General features: G+C 38.6%; 2 protein-coding genes across 2 annotated transcripts; one reads left to right on the top strand and one right to left on the bottom strand.

The window, feature by feature from the left end:
* Nucleotides 1-2,421: 2,421 nt before the first annotated feature.
* LOC141443478 (protein KTI12 homolog) lies at nt 2,422-6,838 on the top strand. Its single transcript, XM_074108797.1, has 5 exons — nt 2,422-2,811; nt 2,948-3,128; nt 3,512-3,650; nt 4,797-4,903; nt 6,652-6,838. Exons 1-5 carry the CDS (start codon nt 2,544-2,546, stop codon nt 6,830-6,832), a joined length of 876 nt encoding a protein of 291 aa, XP_073964898.1. The 5' UTR covers nt 2,422-2,543; the 3' UTR covers nt 6,833-6,838.
* Nucleotides 6,839-11,340: 4,502 nt separating this feature from the next.
* Nucleotides 11,341-26,152, bottom strand: LOC141443179 (carnosine N-methyltransferase). Its single transcript, XM_074108388.1, has 9 exons — nt 25,858-26,152; nt 21,950-22,247; nt 21,134-21,255; nt 19,805-19,879; nt 19,172-19,247; nt 18,188-18,340; nt 17,555-17,706; nt 15,796-15,877; nt 11,341-15,008 (listed from the first exon to the last, which is right to left on the bottom strand). Exons 1-9 carry the CDS (start codon nt 25,959-25,961, stop codon nt 14,901-14,903), a joined length of 1,170 nt encoding a protein of 389 aa, XP_073964489.1. The 5' UTR covers nt 25,962-26,152; the 3' UTR covers nt 11,341-14,900.
* Nucleotides 26,153-26,464: the final 312 nt, after the last annotated feature.

Here is a 26,464-nt window from a genome sequence, read left to right as displayed (position 1 = left end):
CATTGTGGACAGTTGTGTTGTTCAGACGATGAGCTCTGGTTTAGTTCGAAATGCGTCGAGAGTAGAGTGGTGGTGGTGGTAGTTGGGTATGTGTGATTTGTGTGTGCTTACAGTGTGGAGGCGGAGGAGCTGTATTAACACACATATGTTGCATATTCGTAGGTAGCTATCGTATATAAGGTCACAGGCCAAGTGTACAATCGTGGTGTTATCCTACAAGTGGCTGAAATATTAAACAATAAATACACCCGTCATATCTATTCCTTCCACGTTTTAACAAATTGAACCCTAAATCGGCACAGCGAACTGGTTTTCATTGCATCCACATATATGTTACGCTACGACCTCCGGTGAGGTCAAGAAATGTTGGGAAATATGTCGGCTTTATCATAGATCTATATTTTATCTTTCGATCAAAAGGACGCTATTGTATTATTTGAATTGTGACACTGTACCTGGGTGCCAAATATTTGAATAGAATAATGCCACATGCATCAATCCATATCTATACTAATATTATAAAAGCGAAAGTGTATGTGTTTGTGTGTATGTTTGTCCGTCTTTCATGCCTTAACGGAGCGACGGATCGACGTGATTTTTGGCATAGAGATAGTTTATGGGCCTGAGAGTGACATAGGCTACTTTTTCTCCCGGAACAATGCACAGTTCCCGAGGGAACAGCGCGCGATAACCGAACTCCACGCGGGCGAAAACGCGGGCAAAAGCTAGTTTTAATTATAAAATATTATTGGCGCTGTGCTTGTTATTAAATATATTATGAAACAAACTAGCGCCACAAACATGCCCGGGCTTAGCACGGGTGCTGGTTTCAAAAAAGCGGGCAAGTGCGAGTCGGACTCGCTCATAAAGGGTTCCTTAGCAGCAAGTAACATAATATAAAAGTTTCCCTTACTTTACGATTTATGACGTATTAAAAAAACTACTTACTAGATCTCGTTCAAACCATTTTCGGTGGAATTTTGCATGGTAATGTTACATCATATATTTTTTTTAGTTTTATCATTCTCTTATTTTAGAAGTTACAGGGGGAGAGACAATCATTTAACCACTTTGGAAGTGTCTCTCGCGCAAACTATTCAGGTTAGAAAAAAAATATATTAGAAACCTCAATATCATCTTTGAAGACCTATCCATAGATACGCCACACGTATGGGTTTGATGAAAAAAAAAAGTTAAGTTAAGTGTTAGTTCCAAGTAGGTTCCCCAAAATGTATTGTTTTTTTTTCTATTTTTGTGTGAAAATCTTAATGCGCTTCACAGAATCCATCTACTTACCAAGTTTCAACAGTATAGTTCTTATAGTTTCGGAAAAAGTGGCTGTGACATACGGACGGACAGACAGACAGTCATGACGAATCCATAAGGGTTCCGTTTTTTGCCATTTGACTACGAAACCCTAAAAAAAGAGAGATGGCAAATAAAGAAATTATAAAAATAAATAAACAATTACACACACACACACACACACACACATTCACGCCTTTATCCCTAAAAGGGGTAGGCAGAGCACGTGAAACTTGTGTTCCAGTACCACTTTTAGCATAAATGTGGGTATAAAAGATGGACAAAATGTGATATCGCAGTGACAGGTTGCTAGCCCATCGCCCACAACACACTTCAACCCTGTTCCCTTAGTCGACTCTTACGACACCCACAGGAAGAGAGGGGGTGGTGCTATTCTTACCCGGCACCACACGGGATAAACAATTAGGTAAAATTAAAGGCGGTAACTTCATATCCCCACCTTTCTTTCTCCAAAACTACTACACTCGTGCGCATATACATTATATCGTAGGTACTAATATTATAAACGCGACTGTAACTCTGTCTGTCTGTCTATTACCTTTTCACGCTTAAACTGCAGAACCGATTAAGATGAAATTTGATATGGGGATGGTTTGGTATGAAGACCCTGGGAAAGACATAGGATAAGTACGGTTATCCACTTTTTCATACTAAGTAGGTACATAACACATAACATAGTTGCTTAGAAAATTGGATACCTACTTATTTTAGGGCACCACAATTACTGTACCCCTAGTTTTTATCCTGGAAAATTGCGACAGATAAATAAATTGGCCACAGACACCAATTAGTTACCAATTGACATCCGGATGGGGAAGTGGTTAGAGAACCTGACTACGAAGCTTGAGGTCCCGGGTTCAATCCCCGGCCGGGGCAGATATTTGTATGAATAATTTTTCAATTAAAATGAGGGCGATTTGAGATTTTGATATTTTACTGATTGCCTGATTGAAGTGAACAATCTTTCATTAGGCAGACTAACAGCGATCTGAGCGACATATTTTGTACACCTGTGCCACAGGTTTTTTGGCTTAGTTGGCTTAGAGTCAGTTTAAGTTGGTTTTAATTCCCTATTTTTTTTTATCATAAGTGCGTCTTGGTGGCTCTATAGTTTATGCAATTGCTAATCTCAATAAAATTTAAAAAAAACTGATAATGACAGCTGTCAAATCAGCTGAGCCCGACTGCAATATTGTCATTTGGAAATAACCTATAAAATGCCTTTAATTATTATTTGCGGGTGCCCTGTGAGCGGAAAAACAACGAGGGCGAAAGAGCTAAAAGAGTATTTCGAGACAGCCCACAAGAAACAGGTCGAAATCATTTCTGAAGAGGACGCTATTACAAAGTTGGGTTACGAACACAACGCCACATATTTAGACTCGCAGAAAGAAAAAAGAGTGCGCGGATACCTTAAATCAGAGGTTTTAAAGCTTATTGGGAAAGATAATGTCGTTATATTGGATGGGAGCAACTATATCAAAGGTTTGTAATACAGTTTTCATTATTTGAAATCGGACTTGCAATATTTTCAATTACGGACCAACTGTCTCGATTTTTTTCCCAAAATGTTAACCTGTGTTATTAAAATAATAATAAGTAACTGATACTTGTCTTTCAGGTTACCGCTATGAACTTTACTGTGCGTCCAAAGCATCAAAATGCACACAATGCACTGTATTTACCATCCGGAACCACCAAGAAGCATGGGAGTCTAATCTGACACGGTTGAGCTCTGATCCACCTGAAACCGCAGCCAGTGCTTACAGTGAAGAGGTGTTTAATGCATTAACTAAGTTTCGGTAAGGAACAATAATTGCACATGAATAAGAATGAATAAATTAATATGAATATGAATTATAGTTGGAAAACTAAACAGGACTTTAAACATGGCTTCGCTTATTGAATTGAAATTAGAATGGGGGAGTTTATGAGAATTACACTGTGGGTTTCATTAATTATGCATAATAAAACACCTTCCAAATTTCATGTCTTTTACCCCAGCAGTTAAAAATTCATAATTTCATTCTGTTGTGACAAGTCAAATGTTGGGATAAAAAGTTGCCTTTCGTGCTATTTCTATTTTTTATTGTAGCTCCTTGCCACAGTAACATCTCCTGGGTTACTTATTACAATGCATAAACTGCTTGCATACAATGAAATGTTCCTGGATTTACTGTTACAGGTTCGAAGAGCCGAACTGCAACAACCGCTGGGACAGCCCTCTCTTCACGGTGCAACCCCAGGACAAACTGGACCTGGAGGCTGTCTACAGCGCCCTTTTTGAAAAGAAACCACCACCCCCCAACCAGAGTACACAGAATGTATGTACTTCTTGTTATTATTTGTTTTTATTAGCAACTGGCTGTTGCCCGCAACTCCATCCGCATAGAATTCATTTATCGCTATCCTGTGGGAACTATGCAATTCTCCCGGTTAAAAATATCTTATGTCCTTCCTTGATACTTAAACTATCTGTGTAGTGTATACTGTGTATACATACCGAATTTCATCTAAATCGGTTCAGCGCTTTAAGAGCTTCGTTCGACGCACATATTGATGTGCAAATTGTTGCATCAGATAATCTAATTAGTTGATCTGGATGAAGAAAGGTTGGAGAGGCGTATGCCCAACGGTGGGCGAAAACGCGCTGAAGAAGAAGAATCTAATTACCTAACATGCGCTTGCCGCTGCGCTCACCTCGCGTAAGACAATGTTTGATAGTTATATTATTTGATGCAAATTAATGTGCGTCAAATGCATTGCGTTTAACGCAGCGTTTATCGCATAAAGGAGAGACCACGCCGCTGCTTAAAAAACGGTGACGTGCCGATGCGATTTTATTGCATGCTCTCCACACCACTCTGCTTAAAATACGCACACGGTACGGAATCACAGTGACGTGCCGTAAACGTCCGGACTTTATTAAGCAGCGGTGCGGCCACTTCTTAAAACAAGCAAGCTCTTTGGAGATGATGAGGTAAACAAACAAACAGACTTACAAACTCTCGCCTTTATAATATTAAGTGGGACATGCTTACTCAACATCCCTAATTACTTTTTTTTTTGTATGTCATTTTTGTGTCTTTTAAGTGTTTTTGTTTCTTTTTGTGTAATTCGAATTTTACAGCGCATTGGTGTTTTAACTAATGTTGTATTTTTTTGTTGACAAATAAATAAACACACCTAATCTAAAGTCAAAGTCAAAGTATCTTTATTTGTCAACATAGGTGGTTACAATATACACAAGGTGTCACAACGTAATTGGTATCACTATGTTTCGCCCACAGGCATACAAATAATTTGCAAGTTTAAAACTCATTAAAATCGTCAAAAAAATATAATGATAATAAAATTAAACTGGTTAATTAAATTGATAAAATTTAAAAAATAAAACATAACAAAACATGTATGAATCATCATATGTATGAAACATCTAAGAATGCTAAACAAATAATGTTTTATTGTAGCCTCCGTTAAGTGCAACCAACTTCCTTTACGAACTGGACAAAGTCACACAATCCATCTCAAAGCAGATACTGGAATCCAGGCAAATAAACCCTGGCAGCGAAATTAGGTGAGAAATATATATTTTTTTAGTATAGTAGGTACTATCAAACCAACTGACTCGTGACTCACTGTGCAACCTTTTCAATGAAGAAGTCATAGTGACATTGCATTTTTTTTTTAATGCGACTGGATGGCAAACGAGCAAGTGGGTCTCCTGATGGTAAGAGATCACCACCGCCCATAGACAACTGCAACACCAGGGTATTGCAGATGCGTTGCCAACCTAGAGGCCTAAGATGTAATACCTCAAGTGCCAGTTATTTCACCGGCTGTCTTACTCTCCACGCCGAAACACAACAGTGCAAGCACTGCTGCTTCACGGCAGGATTAGCGAGCAAGATGGTGGTAGCAATCCGGGCGGACCTTGCACAAAGTCCTACCACCTGCAAAACCTGCACCTGCATTGTTTGACAAGGGAGTTCATTATGACACTTACTGTGAGAACGTTCTACAGTGGGTCAGGAATGAAATGGTTCGACTACACACAAAGAGCTGGTAGCGTATCAAAGTTCGTTAAAGTCGCGGTGGATGCAAGTTGCTGCCAATTGAAGCAATTGGAGGTCTATGGAGAGACCTATGTCAAACAGTGGACGTCCTATGGCTGAGATGATGATGATGACTTATTTCTCAAAGGGCCGCCACCGCATCCGTAACTCAGCTTATATTATGGATGTCCATGGGCTGCGGTGATTGCTTTCCATAAGGTGACCCACCTGCTCGTTTTCCCCTATCATCTAAAAAAAAGTGGTGACGTATAGCCTCAGTCTTTCATAATTAGGCTTGAGTAGTACAGGTATGGGGAGGCCTATGTCCAACAGTGGACGTCCTATGGCTGATATAATGTTGATGATGAGTACAGGAACTAAGATTAGAACTGTTAGGAATGATTCCCTATACTGACCGTACCGTAAAGAACTAGTTCCTTTTGCGATCCCTATAATCGTTCATTAAACTACCGACTCACTCAGACAGATATCTTACGTCAATACCCGGATAACTCACGTTAATAACCTGATATCTCACGTGAATACCCGGATTACTAGGTTAGGTTTAAAGATCATTTATTCTCATTAAGAATTTACAATTCACTTATTATGAGAACTTAAAATTAAACATGTATGTTTATAATGAGCGAGAACATAAAAAGGGGGTAGGTAACAATACAACACTCCGACAGCATTCTGCCGATACTTATTGCTAGTGCAGGTAAGATCCGTGCGCCGCGCCGAGTTGTAAACAAGACAACGAAACTCCGAGCTAACGCAGACTGGAAGTGGCATAGCGTAGTTGCTTTGTATTTCGTGTCACTACGAAATTAATGTTATAATGATTACTCACCTTAAAAACCGGATATCTCACGTTAATACCCGGATAACTCACGTTAGGTAATAACCGGATATCACACGTCAATAACCGGATATCTCACGTTAATACCTGGATATCTCACGTTAATGCCTTGGTATTTCACGTTAATGCCTTGGTATTTCACGTTAATAACTGGATATTTCACGTTAATAACTGGATATCTCACGTTAATACCCGGATAACTCACGTTAATACCTGGATATCTCACGTTAATACCCGGATATCTCGGAGTGGTCTTTGTTCAGCTGCGGACGTCTTCCGGCTGATGATGATATTGATGATAATGACGAGTTTAACTCAAACCTACGCGAGTTATCCGGGTCAATTTCATTAAACATAATTCATCGGTCATTTAGTTCACTAAGATCTGTAAAAACTATGCTATTTTAGGTTCCCAGAATACCCTGGCTGCATCCTGGAGTCGGGTGCTGCTCTACTGGTAACTCCTCAAGGCCTGCTGCGACTGCGGCGCCAGTTCCTCACATTCGCTAAGATGAACCACGCCAACGAAAAGACAGATAAAATCGGACGATACTTCATACAGTACTTGAATAAAACTATGACGGATTGAGCTTGACTTTTGTTTTAATTCTAGTTGTCAAACTGATCGGCCCCTTTTAAATATCGGTAATACAGAAACGTTTCAAAAATACCGGTATGAAAAGGTTAAGTAGTTAAAATATACGTATTTTTCTTGATTTTCGTTCGACAGAGACGGTTTAGTTCATTTTAATAGAACTCCCTAGTAAAGATTTTTTGTCCAAATTGAAAAAAAGCGTAATAATAGATAATACGACTCCATAATAGGGCAGAGCACTTCCGAAACAAGCTCGTGTGCAAACTTCACCGGGTGGAGATAGATGTGCAACTCATTGCGTGCTCTATTCAAGTTCTGCACAAAATTTTCATGAACAAGTGTGTAATTTTTAATGTAATTCGCACCCTAACCCTGCTGCTACGACGGCGGTTTCAGCCCCTAACGGTAGGTACGTCATAATCGGTACGAAAATACCGGTATGAAATTCAGACTTTGATGTGGTAAAAAAGAAACACAAATTTATCCAATAAACTGATATAATTCATCTCTTTAGAATGTACTTATAACAACTAGCAAGTCTTTAGTTTGAGATATAAAACTATTACTTGAGGTGCAAACTTAACTCATAAATACTTAAAACCACTTGCAGTATAAAATAAACCTGATGCCGGATGCAATGTAGCGGCGAGCAGCAAACACTGGAGATTTTTTATGATAGGGGAAAACGGGCAGGCGGGTCACCTGATGGAAAGCAATCACCGCCGCCCATGGACATCCATAACATAAGCAGGCCCTTTGAGAAATTATTATGCTCGTTTTTTGAAATTACCTTAGTTGTATCGGTAAACTGTCGTTCAGTGTAGCGTTTTAAGGTCCTTTGTTCAACAGTGGACCACTAGAGGCTGAGAACGAAAACGCAGAATAAAGGAATCATGTGTATTTTTTTACTGCAAGATGGCTCTAGTAGACAATGGTATTCATATTTTCTAGGTGTATATTTTACTTGTCTTGGCGGTATGATAAGGAGCTAGAACAAGATTTCCATCTTGCTTTACCTAACATCCCACGCAAACACCCCGATGCTGTAAAATACATAATCTCAGGTCTCACTTTATCTGTCATTACCAAAATATATTTAATCTATGTACCACGTTAGGGTCTCCAAACTTAGTAAGGCAATACCAAACACGTACTGAAAAAAAAATTAAATGCTCACCTGTGACCTTACGATGTCACCAGATGATACCAAATGTTAGACACTTTATCTGTCATTACCAAAATATATTTAATCTATGTACCACGTTAGGGTCTCCAAACTTAGTAACGCAATACCAAACACGTACTGAAAAAAAAATGAAATGCTCACCTGTGACCTTACGATGTCACCAGATGATACTAAATGTTAGACCATTGTAGCAAATTTTCATTTCGCTTTTTTTCACGAAGGCAATATTTCCAAGTCTGCTTTTTTAATGAAGCTTATTTTCACATTCGCGTTATTTTTGAGTTGCATTTTTTCCAGTCGCGTTTTTCCCCAATCCCAATCGAAACAGAAACAGTTTCGATGGAGCCCTGGATTCACCTAGCTCCTGTTTCCCATCGAGTCTTATGTATCCCACTACTAAACCACAAAACCAGGCTTAACGGCTCATAGGTAGGTTTAGGTTATGTTAGTTTTGCATCGGCCCGAGGGGCCAAAACCACCCAGGATAGGAGCTCCGCGTAAGCGGAGCTCCGTCGAGACTGTTTCTGTACCGATTGGGATTGGGGAAAAACGCGACTGGGGAAAAATGCGACACAAAGAGAATGCTAATGTGAAAATAAGCTTCATGAAAAAAACAGGCTTGTAAAAATAAAATTCGTGAAAAAACGCGAAATGAAATTTTGCTGCAAAGAAAAAAATATTATGGGAAAATAATCTAACAAATCAATATGCATACGTATTATTTTTGACAACAGTTTGCTCAGCGAAATCTAAGACAACAACAACAAAGAACATTGGCGACTGTCTAAGCTAACAAAACCTACGTATAAAAAGGTAGCTAAGTATTAGCTCTTGGACGTTTACGTAACAAGTTTGGAGATCCTATTTGTATTCTTTTTTATTGGAAGTCACAAAAGCAGGGCAAATTGGATTTGACCTGTCAATCCCAAAAAACTAACCATCCAATACGTGTATCACCGGCAATAATAAAACGACGAACGCAACTATACTTGTATATCCATCAGAGCGTACCAGATGTATTTGATAAGAGGGTAATTCTACGAGCATTTCAACCGCTATCAGTTTCCTGTCGCATATATTGAAGAAATTTGTACATGCACACCATATCGTTTTATAAAATTCTTCCATTCTACCTGACTCATTTTTTCAGTATAAGCGACAGGAGACTGATAGCGGTTGAAATGCTTGTAGAACTACCCTCCTATCCAGGTGACTTTCAATCCAAAGATTTACAAGTTTACATATGCCTTCGCAGCGAAAAATTATCGTAACATTAGACGCTGCGGCGCGGTACTGAAAAAGCAGTGCCATCTTTTTCTGTCTTATCGTAATTGCCAACATTAGGTACCTTCTCTGTCATGATTCCAAATTTCGGAGTTATAAGACATTTCGGCACAGTCAAAGTATAGTAAAGGCGTATCTAAACTTCAAAATCTTTGGTTGAATCAGCATAAAAACATTTTGTTTGACAACGTTCTGGCTCACAACGTAAATCATAATAAAAGTTTAGCATAACATCAAATTGCATAACTTTAAAAAGATTAATGTTTAAATAACATAACACTTAAGCATAACTTTTGCCATAACGTTTACATGGAATAATGCCATTTTGTATAATGTACGAAATGTATACTAACATTTGACATAACAAACAGGGCGCATAATATAATATGAAAGCATCAAATTCAAACAAAATAAAAAGATTTTACTACCAAAACAAAAATACTGAATGTATCTATATCAAAATGCTTTTGTGATTCCCAATCCAACTGTTGATTTAATTTCTAACGCGCACCATCACAATCGTGTTCGCTATTTCTTTCCGTCAAACCGTATAAGCTGGTGATAGAAAGAGATGGTACACACGATGATACTCGCGCGCTAGACAATAACCTATGGACTAAATCGAGTTTGCCCCTGCAATATCTCCAAAATAACTATCGAACCAACATATAACAACAAAATGAGTTTTTAATACTTTTCCCTAATAAGCCAGCTTTGTGAACTTAGATTATAAAATAAAGCACTCAATTATGGATTTTACAACAAACTCATATCGCGTAGGCTATGTTAATGAGTAATTTACAATAATAAATATTTAAGAAAAAAAATAGTCTTCGACTTCGGGCTTCTAATAGACTCTCGTTCGTAATTCCTTGTTTACCGCCCTTAAGACACAATGTACTATTACACGGTTTTTTACAAGTATTTACACTTTCAACGACGTTATACTTATACAAACCCAATTCATCATCATTATAGCTACCAAATGGAGTGACGGCGAGCGGCGCGGCGGCGGCGAGCGACGGCCCTACATAGTTTACGCACACATTTGGCGCGTGTACAGACGTTATGTCGTTTATGTAGTAGTAGCAGGATATCGCGAGGATATATAGCGAGTTATGCAAGAGTTTGTTTTAAAATCCAACGAGAACATTTTCAAAATACGTGTAAACATTTTTAGTTATCCAAGTAACAGTCATTATTAAAAACAATTTTTAGGCCGCGAGCACACACGCGCGGTACCGGTATCAGAATACCGGTACTGATTTCGGTACCACCGGTATGCTTACGACTTTACGGCAATCGGACGGTCAAACGAAAAAAATTGGCAGATTTAGAAAATATTTGCCTTTTTTATTTTTTATAGAAAAAAAAGGAATAACAAAACATCGTTGACCGTCTCAATTTAGTCTACGGCAGGTTTATTCTAATTAAGCTATAATACGAATGGTCTCGCTCAATGTTTTTTTTTTATACAAAATAACTGCGATTCCCCAGTGAGATAGAAAAAGAAACGATATTCAACCTAAAGTAAACCTGCCTTTACAATTTAATAAAATGTGTAAAACAACAACCAACGCTCACAAAACTTAAAATTTCTCCAACCTTAATTTTGAAACGAAACAGAAAATTTTAATTAACTTAAAATAAACATTAAGGTTCAACCCCACCGAGCGCGTTTTCGCAAACACTCGGCAAAGTGTAATTAAATAGATACAAGACCTCGTTTTACTAGTCGCTGCCTATCGTTATAAAGTTGTGTGTTTAGTTTTTGATATTTAAATATGAACCTAATGAAGAGTGTATCATTTATATTTATGAGACTTTTTTAAATGCATTAGCTGTTAAAAACGCTTCAGGTTTTTAACCGACTTCAAAAAGGATGAGAATGGTTCTGTTCTGTTTTTTTTCTGTGGGTTCATTTATTATAATAACGCTAAAAACTAAACACACATACTTACTAGCCAGTGTAATATTATAAACAATAACAAAATATTAGGGCTTTTCAAAATTGCTTATTTGCATTTAAGTATTTTATTTGGACCTTCCACGCAAGGTCCAAATTAATAAAAAAATAAAGAAAATAACCAACTTAGAAAAGGAACATAACACACAATAACATTATGACTAATTTATATCACTTTTTTTCAGAAAAAAACACTACGTATGTACACTGCATGGACTCGCAAAACCGGTATCAACCTTGGCAATACCGGTATTGATACCATTATTCCTGTACCGGTTTTTTCCTAGAGTTAGCGTTCAATATAAAATAACACTCTTAACTAATCATTTGTGTACAAATATAGTGAATAATCCGTTCCTATCGTGAATATTCAGAACACACGACAACTTCCAAATGCTGCCGACGTGTTTATGAATTATTGTACTAATAAATGACACATTTGTATTGAACAAATAGGCTACTTTATTTATTAGTGACAAATGTCAAACCACAAGTTCGAGTTATATCACACTGAGATGTTATAACCCCACGATTAAATTATATAGTGTAAACAAAAATGGAATAAAAATCTTAACTTTGGTGTTAACCACTCTATATCGATTATAAACTTTTTCGACGCCAACGACTCATATATACGCACCGCAGGTTCCACGGCAGCGACCTAAACACCGTGTTATTTCTGATATCCGTTAAATTCGGCAGACGACTCAGTTCATTGCTATGAACTACCTGATAATTAACTTTTTCGCGAAAATAAAAAATAAATATAAAATTTCGAAAAAAAATTTTTTTTCTTGCATATAATAGCTTCACATTCATTGTTAATTGTTAAGTTGTAAAACAAACAAACTTGACAAGTGACATTGACGTGACACATGAGAGGCATCAAAAATCCACATATTTAACTTTCTTTTGATTCAATCAACTTCACTCACGATTCGCGCTGTCATCGTTCATCTACCATTACCTCTCATATTTCGTTTTCTAGAATTTTTTTACCGTACAACGGCAAAAACTACTAGACACTGGCAAAATTGTCCTCCAATGGACAGAGCCATATTTTTTTAAAGAAACAACAACAACAACTTTCTTTTGCTAAATATGTATGAATTAAACACGGGTTAGTTATGGACTGATAGAGAAATTAACTTCATTTGACATGTAGATTGTTCCCTTAAAGTTAACGGATATCAAAAATAACACGGTGTATATATGTCCATTACTTGCATGCAAAGGCAACCTTCGTTCAATTGTGTCGAGGTTCAATTTTACGCATTGCAATATAGACACCTGGCGTATGGGTGATGTCTTTTGTATTTGACGTGGCGGCGAAAAGGTTAATCTCTCGATGCGACCTTCCCCTATGCTTGATGGACACTGAGGCTGACTGAAGTAACATGACAAAATAGTTTCCGAAGAAATACGATGCGAAAGAATTATTCACTAGGTACATCTGTACCTTGTCATACTGCAGTAACATTTTCGAATACTTATCTGTCATATGACGGTGACAGTACATCTATACTTATGAGTTTGTGTGATGTATAAGCGGCAGAAAACTACCGAACTTAGCCAATCAAAAATTCTTATAATAATCATGCAATTTAATAAATGACTAAATAACCAATACCTCGGTATCATCTTATTGACTAATAAATATAAAGTTGTTACTAATGTAACTGTCACTTTATTCTTTAAAAGTTTACCGCCATACTGAGACATTTAAAGGAGCGACCACACCGCTGCTCAAAATACAGAGACGGTACGGAATCGCAGGGACGTGCCGTGAACAGCTGTGGAGAGAATACGGTAAAGTCATGACCATGACTCCGTATTTTGAGCAGCGCTGTGGTCGCTCCTTTGACCTTGTTATGTGGCGTTTAGAGATGATTTGTGACACTATAACAAAAATGTGTGACATACTTGTATCAACATTCAGGGGACCCAACGGTCACAAAATGAACTTGGACCCCTCTAATTATTATTATTATACAGGAAAACATATTTGACAGTAATACAATGACTCGTTAGTGAATTCTGAGTGCCCGTTCACTTTTAGAGCCTTTACACGCCGAGTTTTTTTAAACGTACCACCGACACGCGTTTTTCTTTCAGCAGCCACACAGCTCTTGTGCGTATTGCGTTTGTATATACAAAAACGCGAGTCCACGGCGCGTTTAAAAAAACGGTGTGCACAAGGCCTTAGACAATTACTTATTTAATAAGTCTAATTTTTATCATTTTTCGATTCCGGTTAATGGAAGACTTTAGGCGTATGTATGGCCTATGCCTAACGGCTAACTAGGATTTAACGGGGCGATGATGCTTACTTACCACCAGGTAGCCCACTTACTTGTTTACCATGCTGTTTTATTAAAACCCCCCCTTTCGGTTATTTGAAAATGTTTATGTATTTGTTTCATAATATAAGATTATTTTTAATAATTTCCTAACATTACGTACTATATTTCTGCTCTGCAACTTCACTTGTTTGTCATTTTTTACGTTAAAGTTTCGACCGAGGTAGAGAAATATAAACAATAAATCAAAATAGGGAGTCATTATTCGAGCGTCACCAACCGCCTCATTTTCGTGGTCACATTTTTTTATGAATGGGCTGTGGGCTTGAGCCGGGCCTGAACTAAGAACTAAAAAGAAGGAAATCCCATCGCGGACCGAAAATAATTAGTTCCTCGTAAACAACCTTAATCGGTGTCGGTCTGGGTCCGCGCTCCTTTAGCTGCGCTTCGAAGCTTCGGAGTGAGCGGGTGAACGAGGAAACGAATAGGAGCGGACAGCATGGCGCGGTGCGGTCGATGTGAACGAGACAAATATATAACGAGATAAATATTACAAAGCGTGTCCTGCTCAAGTGCGAGAGAGACGCATTTATTTTATACATTGTCCGCGACTACTTTATAGACGTCCTTTACTTCTATTTGATAACCTGGAAACTATATCAGAATCTTTTATCATGTGAACTAAAATTTACCCCCGAAATTCATAAGGAATAAACGCTCAAATAAAGACCCGCCCAGTAGATCTGAATGTGATTTGTAATGAGGGCTAAAGTTTTCGCACTCACCAGTTGGCGCCACTGTAGACAAAGGTCCTGCCTGAAGTATAGTGGTTACTTTGTTATTACGGGCGTGAAAACAAAATTTACATTTAAATCATATTTAATACCTTAAAACCGTATAGAAATATCTCCATCCGTCCAACATCCACCAATCACACGAACAATGAGGGATAGGTGACAGTAGATTAACTTTAATTAATACAATTATGTACGACTGTCTTTTTACCTCACATAACCCTATGCGAGGCAGGATAATCAGTGAGCGACACGTTTAACGGATCGCTACTAGCCGCGAACGCGCATGTGCGTTCGAATACGCGAAACAGAGACAGCGGCACTCGCCCCCCATTGGTGCACGCGTACCAGGGCCGGATTTAGGGAAGGCTTATGGAGCCACAGCGCCCGGCCTCCACAAAAGCCCCACAAAAGAGGTTTAAAAAATGCAAATTTCCTTTAATTCTGTGAATAATTATCGGCCTCTTCTCCTTCGCCGCGCTAAGGATTCTCAACTTTCTGAATTCGGCCCTGGCGATCCCTATTAGTTAATTTATAAACAATAAGGCTTCCTGCACACGAAAAAAACTGAATCGTATTCATGCTGCATCATGGAGTTAGGATTCTGCGCGTATTTCGTCTTCACGCCGGTCTGTTCTTTCTGTGAACATAATTTTTTTTTAGAATATTCGTTGCCTTGTTTCTGATCACTATTGTCACGAAAATATTTATGTCTTTTAAAAAATGTGTGCCATTGTTTGTCTGTCTGTTGTTTTTCGGTGTAACTATTATTTAACCTCTTTACCGCCAGTCGTGACAACCAATGGAATGCCTCACACGCCACGGTTATCTTATACATGACCAACATTCAACTCGAAATTAATCCTTCTGCAATGGAATTAAAAATCAAGTTGATTTGTCGCTGGTTTTTCTGTGGCGTACAGAGCACGTCACTTCGTTTGTTATGTGGCGGTGAAGAGGTTAACTAGAGAAAAATTAAAAATGCCGCTATGTCCCATACAGTAAATTCTACTCCGTCACTTTTTTCGGGGACACAAGACGGACAAATAATATTCACGCTTTTACTAAAAACCCTGCTTTTCTTTGCGACTCTGCGGGAACTTAGCAATTTTCCGAGATACTACCATATGAAGAAGACCGCAGTCCGCAAATGCGGCGTTATATTGATTTGGGTCAATTTCATGACAGTGATGCGTATTTTTAATTGTTTACTTTATAACAGACAGACAGACATATTCGACAAACATGCACGCGTGCACAAATATCTGATACGACTCTATTTCTAGGGTTCCGCTAAGGCAGATCTTAATGCGTGTGATTTGTACACACCAAATTGTAAGTCAAACCAGCCACTGGTAATTTAAATTTGGCGCTGAACTAATTTACATAAAAATGCAGTCGAAAAAAAAGTAAAAAGTTGTGCTCACCAAAATATCAAAACCGACGTCTCTAATAATGTCCAGTAGTATATCAAAAGGGGGTTCGATGCTGTTTTCTGTCTGCATGTCACTGTAATAAAAGTTTATATTTACTACTGTTTACTCGTAATAAGAAAGAAAGAAAGAAAAGTTTATTTTGGCTCCAAAAAGTACCACCTAAAACTAAGACTAGAACTAGCACTAAAACTATGTTACTAGGTGACACGGCAGGATACCAAAAAGGGTCTCCACTCAGCATGTGTTGCCGCACATTATGTGCAGTAACGCTGGTTTTCTGTGGAGCCCAAACGTTAAATAAACATGTATGCATGAGCCAGTTCCTTTGCCCCAGTCAGACGGAGAAAAAAATAAAAAAATAAAAATTAAAACCATAGACAAAGGGAGAAGTGACGTGGCTCAGTGTAAAAGATAATAATACGATTCTGGAATAAGACGAAATTTTGACAGTTAATCTAATTTGTAGGTATCTGTTACACACAGCGCCATCTATCTACTTTCAGCCGAGCTAACAGAGGTCTCATCAACCGAGAGAACTGTTGGCTTCTCTGTTAGTTCGAACCTGTGAGGATATATAGCGCATTTCGGGGATGCTCCCCCGCTACACTGCTTTGCCATATTCAAGATGGCGATTTTGTGACTTGACTTGTAATTTGTAATGAACCAATAAAACGATCTTCTTCAATATATTTATATTTTTATCCCGCCGCAACAGTATCTATGAATATCAGCTAAGGGCCGCCACATACACTCGGAATTCCGAATCAACTTCTTCTTGTTCGTTATTCTGTGCCGTTGCCCAAGAGACAAGACAACAGTGACAGAGTTTCTTAAAATAACTGTTATAATATATACTGCTGGTGTGCTTAGGAGACGGTCCATAAAATAATGTACTTATAACTACCACAAAAATTCACGCTCGATGAATTTTAAGCACAGAAAAAATATAGAAACCCATGATTTTAAACCGTTGTCCAGGGGACGTAACCATGGCAACGAAGAATAAGAAAAACTTGATCGATCGAAATACATCACATGACATACATACGTTTATTTCAATACGGTAATTGACTATTTTGTATGTTTTATAAATTAAAACTACACAATGCCTGTTATCGATAGAAAAACAATTTTTAAGCTACTTTACAAATAACAAAGTTATAAAGGTTTGAAATTCAAGATTAGACAGAGACTTGCTGCATAGAAAAAAGCGTTTGAGAAAGAGACTGGTATATAGATTTTTCAAAAAAACACTATAAATCCAATTTTCAACCGATTTAAATTTTCTCTTCGCTAAACACTATCTGTATATCTATATTTTCATAATAATATAAAGATCTGGCAAAATCAGGAGTTGTCAAATACCGTATTCTGTACCCACAGGCCACCATGCGGAATTCCGAATCGGTGAAAACTTCTGACGGAAAACTACTGTTTATATGTGGACCTATCATAGATTTGTATGGATTTACTGCGTTCGGAAGTCCATTTTGGAATTTCGAGTGTATGTGGCGGCCCTAAGAAGTGGAATTCCAGCTTCTGTGTTCCCTGATCGCTACGATCTGGCCACCTTCAAATCTAGGGGAATGGTAATTTATTAGGCAAACGTGCACCTTAGGCCACATCTTCGCCTACCAACAGGCGTGATTGTGGTCAAACAATATTAGTAGAGCCCCTCCCCTAAGCAAAACGTATTCAGTGCGGGGTCATTCTAAATGGTTACTGACAGACAGGCGAAAATTGAGTATACCTGTAATGGTAGAGCAGTGGTCCCAGATTGATCCAGCAGCCGCCCGGCTGGAGTATGAGGTATATCCTCTCGATGAACTCTATGACGTTAGGGGCGCAGTCAATGAAGAAACAGGACGCCACGCAGTGCCACTCCTCAGGCTCCGTGTAAACCTGGGTTGTACACCGTACGGTTAGAAGCAGGGCTTGAAATTCGTACCAAAAATGCCGGCGCATAAACCCTACCCGTACCCTACCGTACCCTATGGTTGCCGTATGGAAAAAAAAAATGTCCGACATAGCTATCATAAGGTCGCGGGTGAGCAAAGTAATTACCTTGTCATAATATTAGTGTATCTTAACGAAATATTAGAGTATTATGACAAAACATTGTAGTATCTTGGCGAAATATTACAGTATCTTTATGAAATACTACAATATCATGACGATATATTTGAGTTGGTATCTTGACAAAATATTATAGTGACGAAATATTAGAACGGAATTAACAGAGTATCTTGACGAAATATAAGAGTATCTAGAGGAAATATTACATCTTGACAAAATATTACAGTATCTTGACGACATATTAGAGTATCTTGACGAAACATCGGATTATTGTGACGTGGTGGTCTCAGGCCCGGACGCGGCGTACCTTGAGGAAGTCTCCGGCGGTCATGGAGAAGTTAGGGTTGGGCTTGTCCCCGGAGGGACGCACGTCCGGGAACGTGACGCCCAGCAGCTGGTGCTCGCACGTTGTGTTGTTCACGTACTGGTGTAGCCACGGGTGAACTGTCAACTTGTTCGCCTGGAAATCATTATTATACAATACAATCGCTTAGAAACGGTCGCCTTTGTATCGCGCCGCCTTGGCACGCGCCGGCTCTTATCAAAGGATGCCGCCGCGTAAACAAAAGACGCCGCATGCGCCGTACACCCGCAAGTGAATTTGGCGGTATACTCGATACAGGTGGTACTGACTCCCGACACTTCGAGTGATAAAGAATAGTGTCTTATTTTACATTACTTTACGTGTACTCATATTTTTCATTTAAATTTATATTTGCTACCTAACTTAAGTGTATTATTTATATTCATATTTTATTACAATAAAAGTGAGTGCGGGCGGTAAGGGGCCGCGAAAAAATCTTCACCTTTGTGCCTTCATTAGGCGAGGCGAGACTAATATGTTATTGAGATTTTAAAGGCGAAAATAAAATGGGGGGCGCTACAAAACAACTTATTTTCAAAGTGGGCGCTAGACGAAATAAGTTTGGGAACCTCTGCCTTATAAACCAAAAATGAACTCTGTTTATAGGTGACTAGAATTCGTTTTTACTGTAAGGTGGCCAGTCATTGAACTGTGGCCAGTAATTGACGATTTAACCTAAATGTAAATAATTAGCACGTAGATAAAAATTCCGGAATTTTACCTACTTAATTCACATGAAAATCATAATCGAAGTCTTTATTTAATTTAGGTTATAACAAGCACTTATGAATTTCAAAAATAATCTACCACCAAAATTAACTTTAACTGTGGGATGGTCGATCAGTCGGTGGGTCGGTGGGACGGTCGACAAGTCGGTATGACCGACCGGTCAGTAGTATGGTTGATCTGATATATATAAATATTTACCTCTGGACAGTGATTCAATATGAAGTTACTGGCAAACAGCATGAAAAGCGAGAACTCGTTGCCCTGGCAGCAATATCTATAACACAACATAAAATAATTTCAAACAGTCTACTATACACACGAAGTGTACAACCAAACAATTGCTTTAAGCCTAAGATCAAACTAAAAACGTCGAAAATAAATCATGTTTCACCCGTAGTTCTTAGTCGCTTATGTACGTATATTAATCATGATCGTTTATAGACGAGCGAGCGTTACTTAGCTTTGACGAGTTCCATTGGTCATCTACGGTCTTCATCAGGTCCAGTTTACCAAAATGATACTTTCTGAATGTAAATACTTATCTTAATGCTAAAAATTACATAATCGCCATAAAATTAGAGGTTTGCCTCGGCCTCAGAAGAGTACCCTTTCGAATAAAAAAAGAATTTTGAAAATCGGTCCAAAATTGACTGAGTAATCGGTGAACATACATAAAAAAATACAAATATTGGAACATAGAACCTCCTCCTTTTTCGAAGTCGGTTAAAAATTCCCACATAGGTAGGTTTTTGACGGATAAATCTTTAAGACATACTTAATGGTTAAAATCAACTTTCAAAGGTAGTACAATGGCGATAGGTAAGTACGTACCCTCTGGCGGCAATCTCCCATGCGAGTCGTCCCAACCCGGCGCCTGGCACTAGCACTTTCACGCGGCTTCGCTCGCTGCAACAGTTGTAATAAAACATAGAATTAAGATAAGGCATTCGATGAACTAAAAGAGTTTCTTTGCTCACCCGCGATCTTAATATGCTTAGATGTGGTGTGTGTTGTTTTGGTCTAACATCTGGTAGCATGGTGTACGGTTGTATTGCTCTAAAGATGAGCTCCGGTTGAGTTCAAAATGTGTCAGTGTAGTGTGGTGGTGGTGATAGATGTGTTTGTGTGATTTGTGTGTGTTACAGTGTGGAGGTGGAGAACTGCATGAACACGCATATCTTGCATAAACTTAGCTATCATAAGGTTGCGGGTGAGCAAAGAAAATCTTTTAGTTCATTCATATGGACCTCTGCAAAGTAACGCCTAATGCAATAAATTAAAGGCATTCGATTTTAGCCAATTATCTTTTTATGTAGTCACGGCACTGAATGTTAATCAATAAATAAATTAAAAACCGGCTAGACCAACACATCAGCAGTACAAAGTATACTTGACCAAGGAACGGCTAGATACAGGCACCTATCAGTTGCTCCCAACTGCACGCCTGATAATTTAAATATAAATTAGTTAACAATATTGTGAACAAGATAGAGAGAGAAACAATCATTTACACATATTCAATACACAGAATAATACTTACATTAGTAGGCAAGCTTTATAAGGCAAGCTTAGTATCTCTATGTATATAAATAAATAAATAAAATAAATATCACGGGACAATTCACACCAATTGACCTAGTCCCAAAGTAAGCTTAGCAAAACTAGTGTTACTATACATACTTAAATACATATTAAACACCCAAGACCCGAGAACAAACATTTGTATTTCCTGCGTTTTCTGTACTGCTCACTGTGTTGGTGTGCAATAAAGAGTTATTGTATTGTATTGTATTGTATTGTATAAACTGGGCCCCACTGAGCATAATGGTAAGGTAAGCGGCAACGCTGTTTTTTCAGTGGGATCCATTTTGAACTAAATGAAGCTAAAACACAACATTTTCGAACAATTAAACTTAACAAGTCAGGCATATACAGTCGAGGAAATTGAATAACATACCAGGGTGGAACATTTTCATCATTCATTTTCAGTATGTTTATCCGTTTATCCGTTGCTTAGTACAAGCTTAGCTTAGTTTGGGACTAGGTAAATTAGTGTCTCATGATATTTATTTATTTACATAAATACGCTCCAAAGACATAACCCTCCTTCAGACAATCGGGTAAAAGCATCAACTACCGCTCCACTCCAAAACTCCTTACCTATACTCATCAAGAGGGAAGCGTTCCTCCATTTCGTCGAGGATGGGCTTGTAGCATTGCTCGCGCTCCGCCGCGCCCACTTCGCTCCAATCCCGGACTATGTTCTTTAACACTGACACCACCTTTAATCATGGTCATTTTTAATACACAAGAATTTTAAGTTACGTAAGGAACTGAAACAATTACTTTGCTCACTCGCGACCCTATGATAGCTACGTCTATGCAAGAAATGTGTGTTCATGCAGTTTCTCCACCTCCACACCGTAAGAACACACACAAATAACACAAACCCAACTATCACCACGCGACCTTATGATAGCAACTTCTATACTACGTAACTATCATAATGTCGCGGGTGAGTGAGCAGTGTTTTTTTATAGCTTTCACCCTTGCTGTTTTAGCAAGATTTATTTTGCCACTGTCGATGTAAAGACATTACACACATGAGGAGACTGTTCGGTTTATATAATTTTTATTTTGGGGGAGGAGCAGTGATTGTTTTATTTCATTGCAATCTTGTCTAGTTCATTACAATATCTTGTCAAAACATTAGAGTATCTTGACGAAATATTAGTGTATCTTGACTAAACATTAGCGTATCTTGACGAAATATTAGTGTATCTTGACTAAACATTAGCGTATCTTGACGAAATATTAGTGTATCTTGACTAAACATTAGAGTATCTTGACGAAATATTAGTGTATCTTGACTAAACATTAGCGTATCTTAACGAATCAAGCATTACTTTACGGAGCTCCATCCGTAAACTAACACTTGATTCAATAAATTATTTAATATTATGTTAAAAATGTCACCTTATCGACATCATGCTGCATCTTATGCTGATTATTCGAGCTGATCTCGCAATTGTTATAATTGCAACCGAAACTCTCCGTCCCATTTGTTCCGTTGCTGTCGTTGGCAGTGTGGTCAACGTTTTCAAATATCGTCTCCACATCTTTGATGATCAGATGAACAACGCTGTTGTTGGTGTCGAGGCATTTCTTGAACTTCGTCAGGTATGTTTTGTATTTCTCCAGCCTTCTCTGATGGTTTTCTGGCAGTTTCGAGATTATCATCTCGGATTTCTGTATGCGATTGAGGCTGCATAGTCTGTAAACGAATAAAATGTGTTTAAGTAGGTATGTATACTATACAAATATGTTTATCTGTTGTGTAGTACCCTTAAGCTTGAAACCCACTGACATCGGTGGCGGAGCGGTGCGGCGCGCCGCGGAAGCGGCACCGGTTGTAATATTCGAGCTAACATGAAAGAGTCCGCAGAGAATACCGGCATTCAAAGTTCTGGTTCAAATTACCAGTAAGAACTTGTGTTACACGAATGCAATAAATAAATACTGAATAAACCTAAGCAACTTAGAAGAGTTGAAAAATCCCCGACATTTCAAATTTCATATCTCAAAAATGGCTGAACTGATTCTAATTAAACATAGCTAACAGCCAAGGCAAGAAAACTCGCTTTCACGTATAAAATACCGCATCGAATTTGGTCCATTCGTTTTAGAGCTACAATGCCAGACGTCCTCTGCGCGTCTTCATCGCGTTTTTTTTTATGGTATAGGGGGCAAACGAGCAAGCGGATCGCCTGATGGTAAGCGATTACCGTCGCCCATGGACACCTGCAACGCCAGAAGAGTCACAAGTGCGTTGCCGGCCTTTAAACGTGGCGTTTGTATCGATACAAACACAAGGATCGTGTGTGAGGTTAAAACGTGCCGGCTTCCTTGCGTTTGCTGAGCGTTCAACTTGCGTTTGTATCGACACAAACGAGCGCAAAAAAAGCGTCGCGTGGAAGAGCCCTAAAACCCTATCGAAAATACAAACTGAGACATGGACGCACAGAAAAACCAGAAAAAGAGACCAGCACTGGGAATCGAACCCAGGTCCTCAGCATTCGGTGCTGCGTGCTATAACCCCTACACCACTGCTGGATAGGAATCTAGAGTTTTGCCTATGCATACATATCTCAGGTTGCTTATTTCTACTTTGCTACTTAAGCAGCAGCACTAGCGACATCTATACATATACACATACATATTACACGTAGACATATTTGAGGACCTGGGTTCGATTCCCAGTGCTGGTCTCTTTTTCTGGTTTTTCTGTGCATCCATGTCTCAATTTGTATTTTCGATATGGTTTCAGGTTTAAAAGTAACAATTTTGGAGTTGAAATAAAAAATACAAAAAGACACCTTTTTTGCATCGGGGGTTAAAAAATACAGGTGCTTAAAGTAAAAAGCGTCATCATTACTATTTGTTCTATATTTAGCAGCATCTGTAATTTTACTATGCCAATGCATTATGCAGTTCCAGTATTGCATCACCCACTGATTGCTCATTCAATTTAGATTAAAACAAACAAATGCATTATGTTATCTTGTAACCTGGTTATATATAACTTAATATTACTCTGGCATAGAAATTAATAGTTTGGCTTTGGGGATGTTAATTTCCAATCATTTTAATTAAGGCCAGTCAGACTGCATTATTATAAGAGACTAAATACACTGAGATTTTTTTGAATCTTACAGACTGTATTTCATTTCTATCTAAATCCAATACCCATTCCAAATTTTGCATGCAACTCTCGACATGTCATCAGACGACTAGTGGGAGGCCTGCCAGCGCTTCGTCTTCCCGTTTGTGGTCGCCACTCAAGGACCTTTCTCCCCCACCAGTTACCTGTCCTTTAACAATGTGGCCCACCCTTTGCCACTTCCGCTTGCATACTCTTCAAACTATGTTGGTGACAACTTGGCGAATCTTTCTCTGTAGCCCATCTCCGTAGTGACTGAGCCTCTCCAAGAGACCAACAGTCAAGGAGCCATAATTTTAAATACCTAAGTGTTAAGTAAAATAACATTTGGTAAGTTTTTGTGTCAATAAACATCTCAAAGTCCAACTCGCCCTGTCAAGGTCTGACCGAGATCTCGGTTTTGACAAATCTCAGCCAAAAATCAGGCCAAGATCTCGGTCTCCGCCTAAAACAGCCGAGTTTCTCGCCCGCGACCGAAACTCCAAGGCGGCACTCAATTTAAATATTAGCGGGCAGTTTACCGTGGTGGCACAAGCTGTCCTTGGGATTTTGATTGGTCGCCCTACCCGGGCTCGTACGTGTGGTACTAGCAACTCACTGACACCCGCAAATGAAAGTAACAAGTGACAACTCATTCATTTCTTTTCAATAACACCATTGTGTTTCGGCGTGGAGAGTAATACAGCCGGTGAAATTACTGGCACTTGAGGTATTCCATCTTAGACCCCTAGGTTGGAAACGCATCTGCAATCCCCCTGGTGTTGCAGGTGTCTATGGGCGGTGGTGATCTCTTACCATCAGGAGATCCACTTGCGCATTTTCCACCCAGTCAAATAAAAAAAAAACATGTTTTTAGGTAAAAAAATGAAAATAAATAAAAAAAAAACTTATTTTATTTGTCTTGGTCTCTGTTTCAGCCAAGAAAGATTAAAAAGCAGTCTCGGTCAGACCTTACTTATTATGTCTTTGCCCAGCAGTGGGACATTATGGCTAATTACAAAAAATACATATGTCTCAAACATGGTGACTTAAATGTCAAACACTAGGTATATGGAGGACAGCTATCTCTGCTTGCTGTATATTTTTTTAATCATCCAATCTATTTATGAAAAGTGATTTTACAATGAATATTCAAAACAGCAGGCGAAAAGTCAGCAGAACTTATTTACAACAGTCAATCTCAATCTCTCTGTAGTTTTTTTTTATGGCTCATGGGTGGACCCTAGCTGTAAAACTAACATTTACTTTTTCATTTATGTGAATGGTCAGATACTTTTCAAATATTTTTATTTTATTTTGATATCAATCAAAAATACAAACTGAGACATGGATGCACAGAAAAACCAGCATTTCCCTATGCACGGAATGCTGAGGACCTGGGTTTGATTCCCAGAGCTGGTATCTTTTACTGGTTTTTCTGCGCATCCATGTCTCAGTTTGTATTTTTGATATGGTTTTACGGGATGACCATAAAAGTAACAAATTTTGAGTTGAAATTAAAAATACAAAAAGACTCCAAAAAACCAATCATTATTCATATGAACTGTTATTGATTTCTTAGTTCCTATGAAGCATTAACATAAAAAAATCATGACCAAGTTATTGTTATGACATGAATCATGCCAACTACAGCATTGTAGTTAATGTGAATCATGTGTTAAAATAAAAAAATACAATAGGTAGCACATAATTATATTTCTGTAAGAAATAAAAATAAACCAAATCAAACAAAATTAATTTCATTCCCACAACAAGACATGTCTAAACAAGTTCATGCAAAAAATAAAAACTTTATCCCAACTAGATTGCATGTTAGTCATTCCAATCAGACATTGTTCCAAACCATAACAATGTAGTTAGTATTTATTCTTCCTATTAGACACCATTTACCTATTAAGAACACCAACACATAGTTAATTAGCCTTGAAAACTAAGGTAAACACTACCTAAGGATATAGGGTCACAGTCCGGCACGTGTATGTGACATAAACAAACCTTTATAAACCTAAATAGGCTAAATTAATCACTACCGCCGCTAACAAAGAACTGTTGCTATGCAGATTTCTCACGTCCCCCAGCTTCCAAACAAGCCGGAAAACTTTTTAAATCCCATAAAAGCTTATCAAAGACTAATTAAGAACTATTTTCAGAACGATTTACTTACTTATAATATTTAAAAGCGGCCGCAACGGCGCGAAAGTGAGCGCGCTCCCTCGCCTCGTCTATTTCCTCGGCCGCGGATGCTGATGCCACTGTGTTTGAAGTCATTTTTCTGGTTTGGAACGGCCAAGGTACGAAAATAAGGCGTTGGCACGGTTAGAGGTGATATCAATCAAAGTAATTAGTTAGGAATAGAACGAAAATTTGAAGCTCTTCCTTTTGTCGGCCGTAGCTCCCACCTGCGCCCCGCCCGTGATCGCGAGCGAATTGTCACTGTCAGGTCAGTCAACGCACTGTCAAGCCAAGCTGTCAAGCAAGTATAGCCCATGTCTCAAGAAAATGTCAGTACCTACCAAATCAGTGTAATCATAATCAGCAGGGCTACTACGAAACTCGTAACTCGAAATTCGTGTCGTGCGGTCCCTCTGACACTTATACTATTTAATACGAGAGCGAGAGGGACGGTACGATATGAACTTCGAGTTCCGAGTTTCGTAGTAGCCCTGCTGTCAAGAAAACTAAGCTTGTACCACTACAATGCGACAAAAACGTGTCGTCGTATCGTATGTTGGCTAACTTGGTCTTAACTAGGCTTCAACTAGGTCTCAAGG

This window comes from Choristoneura fumiferana, chromosome 27 (genome assembly GCF_025370935.1).
Source record: "Choristoneura fumiferana chromosome 27, NRCan_CFum_1, whole genome shotgun sequence".
In the NCBI taxonomy this organism is placed as follows: Eukaryota; Metazoa; Arthropoda; class Insecta; order Lepidoptera; family Tortricidae; genus Choristoneura; species Choristoneura fumiferana.
Note: the sequence above shows the minus strand (reverse complement) of the source record. Positions and strands in the feature narration are given on the sequence as shown.

Excerpts from the sequence above, each read along its gene's own strand:
- LOC141443179 (XM_074108388.1), bottom strand. The coding sequence starts at position 25,961 with ATGACTTCAAACACAGTGGCATCAGCATCCGCGGCCGAGGAAATAGAC. Across the intron at positions 22,248-25,857 it reads GCCGCTTTTAAATATTATAA|ACTATGCAGCCTCAATCGCA; the intron begins GTAAGTAAATCG and ends ATTCGTTTACAG. Across the intron at positions 17,707-18,187 it reads CCGCCGGAGACTTCCTCAAG|GTTTACACGGAGCCTGAGGA; the intron begins GTACGCCGCGTC and ends TGTACAACCCAG.
- LOC141443478 (XM_074108797.1), top strand. The coding sequence starts at position 2,544 with ATGCCTTTAATTATTATTTGCGGGTGCCCTGTGAGCGGAAAAACAACG. Across the intron at positions 2,812-2,947 it reads TGGGAGCAACTATATCAAAG|GTTACCGCTATGAACTTTAC; the intron begins GTTTGTAATACA and ends CTTGTCTTTCAG. Across the intron at positions 4,904-6,651 it reads AACCCTGGCAGCGAAATTAG|GTTCCCAGAATACCCTGGCT; the intron begins GTGAGAAATATA and ends ATGCTATTTTAG.